Source organism: Cynoglossus semilaevis, chromosome Z (genome assembly GCF_000523025.1).
Source record: "Cynoglossus semilaevis isolate Cse_v1.0 chromosome Z, Cse_v1.0, whole genome shotgun sequence".
NCBI lineage: Eukaryota > Metazoa > Chordata > Actinopteri > Pleuronectiformes > Cynoglossidae > Cynoglossus > Cynoglossus semilaevis.
Window position 1 is genome coordinate 12,160,780 of NC_024328.1, and position 12,623 is coordinate 12,173,402.

A 12,623-nucleotide genomic window follows, 5' to 3' on the forward strand; every position below is an offset into this window, starting at 1 on the left:
TGGAGTGTGTCAGCAGTTCCTAAAACATGAAGGCATTGATGTTATGGACTGGCCGGCCCGTTCCCCAGACCTGAATCCAATTGAGCACATCAAGACCTCCTTGGGTTGATACATTTGATTTTCATTGATAATTTTTGTGTGATTTTGTTAACCGCACATTCACCTATGGAAAGAACAAAGTATTTATTAAAAATATTTCATTCATTCAGATCTACAATGTGTTACTTTAGTGTTCCCTTTATGTTTTTGAGCCGTGTATTTCAGCTTGCTAGCTTTAAGCACATTGAACCGGATAATTGAAGATTACAACGTTTGTTTCCACTTCCTGGATGTTTCGTTCTTTCCTGACTCCTCATTCAGCTGTGTTCTAAGAGGTCTGCAAGTACGAACAACTCAAATAAGTATGGAGACATAGGATCCGGTGCAACTTGCCTTGTCCCGCTGGTTGAATATTTCAATAGACCCTAAAATACGATTTTTATTTTTTAAACTGCATAACATGCTCTAAATAATTATTAAAGTATAATAAATCATGACCTGAAGACAGGCACTGAATGTGTGTAGCTTGATTATTATAAACACGTCATCTAAACATTGACTATGAACTAGAATGGATTAAAAGCATAAGGAACTTTTCATAACTAGAATTTTTTAAACAAAAAAAGCAGTTCATGTCACACTACCCTTGTAATGGTTTTTAAGCATGCTCTCTTTAAAAAGCATAGTTGTTAACTTATCCTGAAGTTTATAGGTTTCAGTCCCGAATGAATCTCTGTTACCTTAAATACCTAAATAAAAATTTTCAACTTTGTTGAAAAATACAGTTACATTACAAGTTTTCTTTCTGTTTAATTCCTTCCTCTTGTTCTTTGCAGCATCTTTGGAAAATAAATGAGAGCAGGTCAGATGCAGCTTCACTTCAGGTGGTAAATACAAAACAAATACAAAACCAGGACACTGCCAAGGGGTAATCAAATATATTCATTAATAAAAATAAAATAAAACTCTTATTTTTGTCTAACGGAATGTAAATAGAGGATGTAAATATAATTGCTAAGGATTAATGATAGTTATTTAAGACATAGTTGTTGGTTTTTTTAGTTGCTTTAAAAGTGTGGATATTTACTTTTCGATCCTCATTTTGGAATCCAGTCATTTCTGTTGGAACGTAAGAGATGTTGCCAACAAGTGAAGAATGAACATGTTGTTTTGTCCTACAGCTCTGAAAATATATGGATCTCCAAAAAAAACCAAACAAACAAACAAAAAAAAAACCTGCCTAAGGTTATGATGCCACTATGTTGTTTTTTACTACTGATTTCAGTCCAGACAGCCTTGAAGCAGAAACTCAGATCAGAAGATGTTTGAGGAAAAGAATCCTCCATAAGATCTAATCTATTTCAGTGTTGCCCTCAGGGAAATCGCATATAAATACTGTATACTTTATTGTGGCACAGCAGGACTTGTAGTTAAATATATTTTGTCTGGTTGTTTAAAATGGTTTTAAATTGTTGGAATTGTGATCTCAGAGGTGGTTGTTGGCTTTTCCAGTATTATTGTTATTTAAAGTTTCTCTGATCAATGAAAAAAGCCTGCAGTAGTTAAACCTAGGGATTCCGAGGAGAGAAGCTCAGGGGAGTGAAACCTGCCAACTGGTTTCACCTTTGGATGTGAAGAGCTTGAGGGACTTAAAAAGTTGAAGAGCTGCATAACGATTGCAGTGTGGAACTACCTGGGGAGACTAAATTAGCAGTTCCTTTTCAGGAGTGTAAATCCAAAAAAAGACAGTGTTTTGTCTTTAGTCCCTAAATAATCATCCCTTTTGTTTTACATTGGAAAATAAAAGCACAGCATGATGGCATGTTTTGGATCATCTGTACTGTGAGGCGCCATCCAATCAACTTTGCTGCATTTGGCTGAATCTGAGCAGAAAGTTAATCACTTTGCTCAAGACAAAACTTAAGGTAGAAAGACCCACAAACAAGCAACAACTGAAGACTGCAGTAAAGGCCTGGCAGAGCATCACAAAGGAGGAAACCCAGCGTTTGGTGATGTCCATGGCTTCCAGACTTCAGGCAGTCATTGCCTGCAAAGGATTCTCAACAAAATATTGAAAAGTAACATTTCGCTTAGGGTTATGTTTATTTGTCCAATTACTTTTGAGCCCCTGAATTGAGGAGCGTTTGTATAAATAGCTACAATTCCTGCATGTTTAATCATGTACTTTGTACTGTTCAACCCCTTGGATTAAACCTTAAAGTCTGCACTTCAATTACGTTGTAGTTGTTTCATTTCAAATCCAATGTGGTGGCGTGCAGAGCCCAAATCATGAAGATTGTGTAAAGCCTAACTTGGGTTTTGCCCATATGATGTGACCTAAAAATAGTTTTGAAGTTAAAGTGAAACTATTATTTGTTTTGTGCACACTATTATCATTGTGACAAATCACAAAACTGCACACAATGAAACATATCTTCTCCCTTTAACCCAGTGGCTCTCAATTATTTTCTGTCATCTATATTTTTATCTGTACAACCCACTGTATGAGTTGCTGCCACCAAGTGACTGGAGGCTTGTTATCATTCATGCATTACAGCAGTGTTACGATTATGTCTAGCGTGCCATATTCCATTGGAAGCCCCTCACATTCTCCCCCGGCACCTCATCGCGCCCCCCCAAGGGGGACCTGCCCCACTATTTGAGAAGCACTGCTTTAACCCAAACAGTTACATATATTGGTATCAGTTGATATCTGAATCAAAATTTAAGTCTTTAGACAATATCGGTATATCTGCAAAAAGTTAATATCGGACATCGCTATTATAAACATGGTTAATTCAAAATGTGGCTCTGTGGAGGGCTGGCCCTACCACTAGGATATGTTTTAGCTCCGCCTCTGTCAAAGATGAATAAATAAGAGCAGTGTGATGTTATTCCAGGTTGTTTGATTTAGCTCTTATGATGTTGAAATGCAACTCAGACTTAAGGCTGTTTCTTAACATCTATGTGAAGGGATACAGTTGTATTAATGTTTAAAAGAAAGTGAAGAACATATTGTATTGCTGATTCTGCATGCATTTTAAGGCCTAGACAACTCATAAAAACATCAAAAACATTATCTATGGACTACAGGGGTAACCTGGAGCTTATTCAAGTTCATTGTGAGCTCAAGTTTGACTTGTGAAAGTATGACTTTCTGGCACATATTTTATTCCCAAACAAACAACAATGCAAACATATTTAGCTATTAGCTTCTACTTAAAAAGGCAGCAAAGTGAGGTGTGTATTGTTTAGCAGAAGAGTTGCTTTCAGTGATCATGAGATGCGCTCACAGTAACTTCTGTGAAACCACAGTCTCTGAAAAAGGTCACGACTTCGTGAAGGAGAATGGCCTTGAGGTTAAGAGGTCAAACCTCACTGAGACACACACAAGTCCAGTAACGGTTGACTGCTGTTGGACATTATTGACTGAACCTGTTCTGAGGCAGACCAAATAGATCATCCTGATGTCAGTGCTGTCCACTACAGCCACCGTCGCTGCTGTCCCTCCATGTCTGCTGCAGCTGCTGGAGGTGCTCAAAGGCTCTCTGGGTGATGTTAAGAGCTGGGTGGACCTTCCTTAGGTCGGGCTCACCAATCAGTGACAAACCACACAAACCTAAGTAGGCATGGAGAGGGTCTGGTGTAGAGGAAGAGGGGAGACAGGAAGTATCAGGGATGTAGAGGACGAAAGTGGGTCAGAGCTTTTTATACAGGTGATTAGCTTCCAAGATAAATATGCAGCTTGTCATCTGACTGACAATTAACTTATCAATAAAGCAGGCAGTAACCTAACTTGACACAAAATCCTTTTTTGTTGCAGGATTGTTTTTTCCTTGCACTTTAAGTGGATTATGAATAATGCGTAATGTTGACCCCATGAACTCCTTCTCTCCCCAGGGACAAGTGTAAAAGCAGAAGAAGCCAGTAAATGGAGCAGTAATTGAATTATAATGAAATGACAAATGATTGGACATGTACGTCAAAACAACCAGGACTGAGACGGGTTCGAGGATGTTCCTGTAAGAATTGATCCAAGACAAACCTATGAAGAGACAAAGACTAATTTTCAGTTTCCTTACAACCAATTAAAGATTCCCTGCTCCAGTGACACCTGTTAAGTACCTAAAGTGTACTGTATAACATTCAAACAGAAATTGAGTTTGTTATGCAGTGCAATCTCTATGACCATTTTCAATAGTGAGATCTACTGCATGTTTTTGTGCTCATTTCGAGCTGCAGCCATGTTGCTACTTCTGCTGCACAGCTGGTAACGACAAAATTACGTCAAAAGTTAACGGCACAGACACACGTAGGGCTGTAACTTCTTAGTAAGCTTTAAACTGATGCAAATACTTCACCTTAGACCCAGATTTCATTCAAGCCTATCAGCAAAAGAAAACAGTGACACTGTGTGGGTGGCGCTTTGGCCCAGAGGCAATGTCTCTGTCATTGGTGTGGAACCCCAGGGTTCACCTGCTAGGCAAGTTCCAATCCCAGTTAGGGCGGTTGGTACCTTCCAGTGGACTCACCACCTGCAGGAAGGTTTAGGTACGGTGCAATGTGATTTGGGTGGCGACTGCTGCCCCCGCAACCTGAAACCTTTCGGAGCCAAGTCCACTTCCTTAACCACTAAGCTGCCCCAAATTAGGTCTTTGTATGCACAAAAGTAACAAATGTTGAAATGTGTTTTGACTGGCATTTTGATTATCAAGGTCATGTCTTGAATGACATCATGCATTTTTCAAACTTATTAATAAAAAAAGAAAAAAAAACATTATCATCACCAGTTACTACTGAAAGCACTGTACCAAACTACATTATATGTGGTGGTTTGGTGGACACATTTTTCTGGTATCATTTGTATGTGAATGCCAAACTATTTTATTGGGCTTTTATATCTGATGTAAAATATATTTATATGTTATATATATGTACTGTATATATACATGTATATATACAGTACATATATATAACATATAAATATATTTTACATCAGATATAAAAGCCCAATAAAATAGTTTGGCATTCACATACAAATGATACCAGAAAAATGTGTCCACCAAACCACCACATATAATGTACACACTGACAATGAAAACAACATGTTTCAAACCAACGGCAAAAATCCTTGTGGTTTCACATTTAAGTGTAAGTTTACATGTAAGTTTTATGTTTGAGTTCTTAAGCCATCAACATGACCCAAAATTTTAGAAATGTTGAAACTGAATTGGATTTCTCTTCATTTTTTGTAAAAAGATATTGGGCTATTTTTTGTCTTTGTTGTCTTTTGTTCTCTGCTATTGTTTTCCCTCTGTCTTCTTTGACTAGTTTCCTGTTAGTATCTGCCTGCGAAAAGGCTGTCGTAGTACCTGGAGGTTACAGTATCTGCGCTCATTCGCTCCTTTTATTCCCTGTATCACTTTTGTTTTGTACTGTATAAATGTGACTCAGTCAGGGCAGCGTCTGCTGTGCCTCATTGTTTCATGCTGCCCGTCTTCGCAGTCATGTCTCTGTAACATGAGCACCTCATCTCCTGTGTCTTTGGGCGACTGATGCACAGTCATCTCATCAATTACCCATCACACCAGCAAGAACACAGGCACACACACAGAGTGGAAGTTTAGGGTTACAAAAACTTTTCCATTCAATCCAAAATGCCAACCTTGTCTCCACCCAGACCTCTGTTCACCTGTGGAGGGCAGGATTAAAACTTGTCTTTTCAGAGAGACAAAGAAGCTGATACTACTCAGTTTCAGTTTCTTTGTTCACCTAAAGGGAGCCCTTGGAAGCCTCTGTCTTTCTGGTAGTTAGCTTTTATTAAATATTTATTGATACTTCCAATTCTGCAAACAACGTCATTTACCTGGATGGCTATCGGGCCATTTTGCAAATCCCCCCACCAGCCAATCCTGTGTGGACAGGATGAAGCTCCTGTTCTTGTCAAAGTTTGTGTACTGGAACACATTTAACAGCTGTGCAGGATAACGACAACAGAGGAAAAGGATTGAATTGAATTAACAGTCAGTCAGTCAACAGTTGACTTTTCAGTCAACAGAAAAGCTAATCAGTCAGTTGCACAGCATTGGGACATTGGCTTTGTACCTCTAGTGTAGCTCCGACCCAGAAGGAGTAGCACGTGTCCACAGGCTTATTGGGGCGTCCATGGAAGCCGTTCTGCTGCCTCATGACGCACCAGCGTCGTATTCTGTCCAGCTCCCGCTGACTCAGCGCCTCCTCCAGGCGACCCATCAGACACAGAGAGGCTATGGCACAGTACGTCCAGCCACCTGTACACACAGACAGGACCGTGCATCATGCCTGCTGTGCTAATTTGAACTGTCTATTCTTTTATATAGAATCACAATTAATACATTTAAATCGGCGATAGTTTCTTATAAAAGCCAAAACAATACCAAACGAAAACATAAAAACAATGCAGTGCAATTTTAGCATGGGATTGTTTACTCCCATTCCTAACCCAGCTAGAAGATGTAAGCCAATCTAAACCCTGCCTATTCAAATAGTGGCTGGAGGGCCACAGGCAGCCCAGATACAACCTCCGAGTGACCCAATCTGTGGTCATTTAAAAAAACCCACAGAAATAGATTTGACGATTAAAGAAAAATCACTACAGTAGAACAGAATTTGGATATAACACTGTAGCTTCGAAACATGTATCCCACAATGAATCACCGCTTGTTTTTGCCACAAACTCCTGTGTCCCAACAGATGTTTATTTGCAAGGGGCGTAGTGAGGTATTTAGATAATTTCCATGGAAATTGATAACTATTGGGGAATAATAAGCATCTACAGTTTCTCTGTAATCAGACCTTGGAGTACTGCAGTACTTCTCATATAGAGAGGCAGGCCCCACTGGGGCTCCCAATAGAATATGGGAACATTAGTGTACCACGACTGTAATGCTTGAATGATAACAAGCTTCCAGTCACTAGATGGGAGCAACTCATACAGTGGTTTGTACAGATAAAAATATAGATGTTAATGTAGATATCAGATTCTCAATAGTATTTCAAAATGTGAGTGTGTGTGTGAGGGAGGGTTAAACCATTTCTGGTAGAAAATAATTGAGAACCACTGGATTACTAGATTAGAGCAAAGAACTGAGTGTCACTGAAGCCTTTAATCAAAAAAATTAAAGGACTCATCACTTCACGCACTTACATGAATTACATGTAAGTGCATTATTTGAAATACATATACAAATAGAAGACAATGCTCTTTGCAGTACTTCAGAGTCTGTTCTAGAGGTTCTGAATCATTCTAATTTGTGTGGAAAGACATTTATATGAGCAATTAATCTGATGGATTATAATGGCTAATCCCTTAAACCATTTACTTGCAACAGCCCGCTTGCCCTCTAGAATCAACCTACTAACAAACATTTTAAATCTGTTGTTGTTCTCTTTTATTTAAAAAACAACAACAACAACAACCTTGAAATTTATCAAAAATATTACATTTGATTCCTTCAGCTGTGACTTGACGTAGCACAGTTCTAATGTGATGAAGGTTGAGAAACTATTTATTACTTTCCATAATGACACAGCAGATCATACTCACCATGAGACTCTCGTCCTGCTCCCTGTCCAAATCCATTGTCGTAGGTCTGTGAAAAAAAACAGAAAACAGTCCAAGACGGAGCTAATGAATCAAACAATAAAAGGACAATTTAAGTAAACTGGCTGTAAAAACAGACACACAGCAAGAAAACAAAGTAAATTCAGTAGTTTCTATTTGCCAGAGATTAAGGATGGGATCCATTCTAACAGTATAGATTTTCTCTCACTGTTTTGTGTGAAAAAACACATGGCTATTCAGAAAGTCATTATTTAAATTTAATTTAAAAAAAAAGAATGAACTTTGTGTCTTTCTATATTTGTCTGACTTGTTTATCATTATTGGTAGAAAGAAAAACACTGATGCTGATGGTGATGCTGCGGTGCCCAGACCTCTCCATTTCTTACAAACAAGATATTTCTACACACGGTGTTACATTCTGAACATGGGTAGTTCATTCTCCTGTGGTTCACACCGTGTGGAGGCAGTAGGTGTGTTCTAAGTGACAACCCAGTGTGACTGCAGTCAGAAAGACAGTTCATCTCTAGGTGGCTCAGACCTTACTCACCAAACTTCCTCTGATGTAGTCAATGGCCTTCTCGATGTCCATACCTGACCAGTCATCCAGTATATAACAGATACTGGCTGCACAGTAAATGAAGCGAATGTCATTTTCACTGCCTTCTGGCACTGCATAGAAACTGGAACCACAGAGAGTAAAAAAAACACACAGTTTCAATCACAACAGGGAAGAGGTTATTTAGAACTGGTAACATTTGAATCCTAACATCTAGTAAATCAGAAAATCTTCAGTCTTCAATCTTCAAAGTTTCATTGATTGCATTTTTGTCTTAAAATAATATAATATGACACACCAGTGGTTTAATACAATGGGAACCTGTGTCTTTTCTCATGCTCCACTTTTTAACCATAGGCTATAAAGTGACCGCTCCGTCCATGTCTCATTAAAAGTCTATGATTACTGACCTGCCGTCCTCCAGCTGTAGCGCTCTGAGACCGGCCAGACAGGCCTTTTTGTTGACTCTGCTCAGGTCATCTCCCAGGATGAGCAGTGAGCACAGCCCAGTGTAGGTCATAGCCACATGGCCACTGTCGTATGGATGAAAAACACCTGGACCCTGAACAATACAAAAGGAGGCCGAATCAAACACAGCAAGCGAAGACTTTGAACAAACACAAATGTGGCACAGCTACAGACCCAGGGGAAAAATTCAGTTGGGCAAAACACTTCTACACAAACACAATAGAAGCCTAAATAACAATTGACAATCAATACCTTCATGCTGTAAGGAATTCCAATATGTGACGAGCCTCTAAAACCACATCGACTGAGGTTGGATTCTATTAAAAAAGAGAACAGATAAACAGCAGGAGGAGAAACAAAGTTCTTTGCGGTTTTCTAAGAAAAAGCAGCAATCTGTGTCACATTTATCAAAAGCTGAGTGATTCTACTGACCTTCTGTAAAAACCTATCAATAAGAATGACTAAATAGACCACAAAGTATGCTGGCGACATCTAGCGGTCACTAAAGGAAGCAGGACACGCAGCAAAAAAACGTATCCGATCAAACTATATTAATATTGCACGTTGACCTAAATAAGACGTATCTCAAAAATACTCAAATGAGAAACGTTATGAGAAATACATTACTTAATTATTGAAATTGTAGTAGTCGATGATAGAAGCAAGAACTGTTTTTTGGCAATGAATATTTAATTAGAATCAAAATCTTCACTCTAAATCAAAAACACAATAAAATGTCCAGTTGATATAACTCCAGATCAGACGTCTTTCTTAGTCATTCAATGTCAGAGAGATAAAACGCAGTTCAACGTATTTTTTTTTATCACTTCAGCATTAATTTTCTTGCGTCAAAATCTCCTGTAAACTACACCAAAGGCTCCTTAATCCTGGTGACACATTAGGAAAAAATTCTGAAGAAGCATTTATATATGGGATATCTCTAAACCCTTCCAACACCAAACATATGGCAGCAGCAAAAATGAGCGCAATCAAGCTCAGCCATCACGTGATTTGTTGACGTCTTGAATAATTAACAAACTGGGCATCTGAACAGATGGCACAGAGTAGCTCATTAGGAAACAGAAAAGAAAACAACTCATTAAATATTTAGTGTCTGACTTTCTCTGAGGAACAGGGAGAACAGGCACAGTCCATGACCCAAACAGGTAGGTGCACATTCTGGTTGATCATTCTATGCATAAGTTACTTGGAGTAAACACTGTAATGACCGTAATACATGTGCAAACAAACCCACAAACAGGGTCACCAATCTTTTTGAAACCGAGAGCTACGTACTTCAAGGTCACTTAGTAATACGAAGAGCTACTTGTTTGATACAAACTTCCTGAACAAAGTAATAATAATTCGCTCTTCTTACCATCGTCGTTGCACACATTTGAATATCATTGCAGGTGTGATTGATCTTGTTGACTAATATTATTTTTAGAAAATACCTCAGGGGCACGTTAGGTAGTTCACGAGAGCTACTAGGGCACCAGGTTGGTGACCCCTGTTGTAGGTAATACAACTGTCAATTGAAGCTAAAGACTTGTCCAAAAGCATGCTAAAGTGTATATTTTAAGAAAAACAATATAAAAATAAATGACATTCAAAGACACATGTATAAATGTGTGTTTTGTACATACACAAGAGTTACATAAAATGTTTTTAACTTATGAAAATCTTTTTAAATTAAAAACCTAAAAAAGTAACATTCCTTTGATGGAAACCAAAAACAGTGAAAGTCACAATCAAATCCAGCATTAAAATGTATTGTTCTCGAAGGTGTCAATGTCTAAAAGGTGCAACTGATCATGCACAAAAAGAGACTTTTTGTTTTTTAAAATAATTACCCAGTTTGATAATAAATATTTAAAGGGCAAAGGTTTTTGTTTTGTTTTTCAATAGCACACTGCTTGATTGACAGTCAGGTGCAGGAAGTTCTCTCTGATGAAGTTATACTTACCATCCTCTGTAGGCATGACCTGTAGTGAGTAGATCCAATCAATCATTGTGTTCCTATCAATCACATCAAGGGCATCCAGAACATCGAGACCAGACAGAGCGAAAAATATGATTGTTAACCTGAAGAGAAGAATTCAGAGAAATTGGAACACAACTCTTACTTCTTATCAACTTACTGCAACATCATATCGATACTTTCTTTTAAAAGGAGATAGTCACAGCTAAGCAACGTGTCCTGACAATGAACATGTGCAACTGACCTGTCATTTTAGTCCTTATATTATTCCATGAGGTCATTTTGAGGTTTGTGAAATACGAAGAACAACATCTGCCACCATCTACTGCATGTTATGGATTTATACCTTATCAATTATTGACAAGTAGTATGGTTATTTTACATAATGCCTGGTTCCAACCATAGGCAATACCGATCGTGGATGCCATGTATAGTGCACTTATAAATCAAAACATGTAATAATGTAATGCCCAGTTAAAGTATATGAGCTGCCCAGAGTTTTATCAAGACTTTGAATGAGACTTTAACAAGTCCGTCTGGGCGTCGCCGTAATTAAGTTTCCTGTTTTATTCAAGTCCCAACTTTACTGTTATAGCTTGCGCTAACTTCAACACTAAGCTAAAGTGGCAGTAGCTTCCATTAAAAACTGATGGTGAACCACAGTTAGCTCTGATGCTAACCAGCTTTCCACACAAACCAAAGCCGCTACCTTAATATCGTTGCATTTACCTGGTCGTTTCCAGTGAGGCATATCTCTCAGGTAACACCTGCAGTGTTCTCCGGAAGAAACGAACATGTCGATCTCTTAAAAAGTCTATTTGCTCAAATTCTTCTAAGTGACTCTCCTCTTCCGCCATCTTTGAACCCGCACCTATGAGAAATCACTTCCGGTGCGCTTGCTTAAAAACCCATACAAAACAAGGACAATATTTTCTGTACTCTATTCTTTAGCTTTACGCTATTAATCTAACCCTAACCATATAACTCTTACCTAAATATTTAATTTATTTGTAAAACAAAAAAGAAATATGTATACACAACTATATTGCACCCAAAAAAGATCTGGTAACTGAAAAGTAAGACTGATACAAAGGATCTGATGGATTTGTTTTTGCAAGCAAATATTGGCATTGAAACCCCATTTGGTGCCAACATTGTTCTGCAATCCTGCATTTATTAAAAAGTGCTTGCCTTAAATGCTATAATAAAATATGTGTGTATATATATATTGTGGATAAACATATAACCAGCTTGATATATATATTCATGTTTAAGGAATTATAAAGGTGTGCTAAAACATATAACCAGCTTGAACATAAAATACTGCTTAAAGCTGAAACTGAAAACATGCAGATGTAGAGAAAAGGAGCTGCAAGGTTGAGTTAAAACCAAGGTTTGTTGTGACAAGAGGAGTACTTGGTGTGATGGGAAACAGAAACTTTTAGAATACAATTTGACAATGGCTGGGTTCATAGTTAGAACACAAGGTCACAACAACAGCTGGGTGCGATAAGAACAGGATGAGAAACCAACGGTGTAGATGTAGTGGCCAAAAAGAATGTATGTGTGTGTGTAGAACAAATGAAGTCTGTATCGCTTGATATGTAACACCTGGATGTGTGTGTCAATAAAACGAGCCTGAGTTTGTGGAGAGAGCAGAATTCAGCAGTCGATCCCCTGACTCGCCGCTGGATCCTCCCTGTGCACAGGCGAACTCGAGCAACGACTTTTGTCTTTTCTTTATACTTTGTGAAAGTGACATATACAAGTGTCGAAGTTGATCGACTGACCGAGTTGCCCATAGAAATTTCAAAAGACGCGAAAGAATCCGGCAACCAATCAGCAATCAGCATTCACAAACAACCAATCCAGACAGCTTAATCGGAGACCGTTGAACAGTCGTCACAATTTGTGTAGTCTAATCACGAATGTAATTTTGAAAATCGCATCCATTTTGTCTCAGCGGGAGAAGGAGG

At 38.4% G+C, this 12,623-nt stretch overlaps 1 protein-coding gene across 1 annotated transcript; it reads right to left on the reverse strand.

The window, feature by feature from the left end:
- Nucleotides 1-962: 962 nt before the first annotated feature.
- Nucleotides 963-11,531, reverse strand: pggt1b (protein geranylgeranyltransferase type I, beta subunit). Its single transcript, XM_008336311.3, has 9 exons — nucleotides 11,377-11,531; nucleotides 10,633-10,751; nucleotides 8,919-8,983; nucleotides 8,609-8,760; nucleotides 8,190-8,322; nucleotides 7,625-7,670; nucleotides 6,145-6,329; nucleotides 5,906-6,014; nucleotides 963-3,679 (listed from the first exon to the last, which is right to left on the reverse strand). The coding sequence occupies exons 1-9, from the start codon at nucleotides 11,502-11,504 to the stop codon at nucleotides 3,510-3,512; spliced, it is 1,107 nt and encodes a 368-aa protein (XP_008334533.1). The 5' UTR covers nucleotides 11,505-11,531; the 3' UTR covers nucleotides 963-3,509.
- Nucleotides 11,532-12,623: the final 1,092 nt, after the last annotated feature.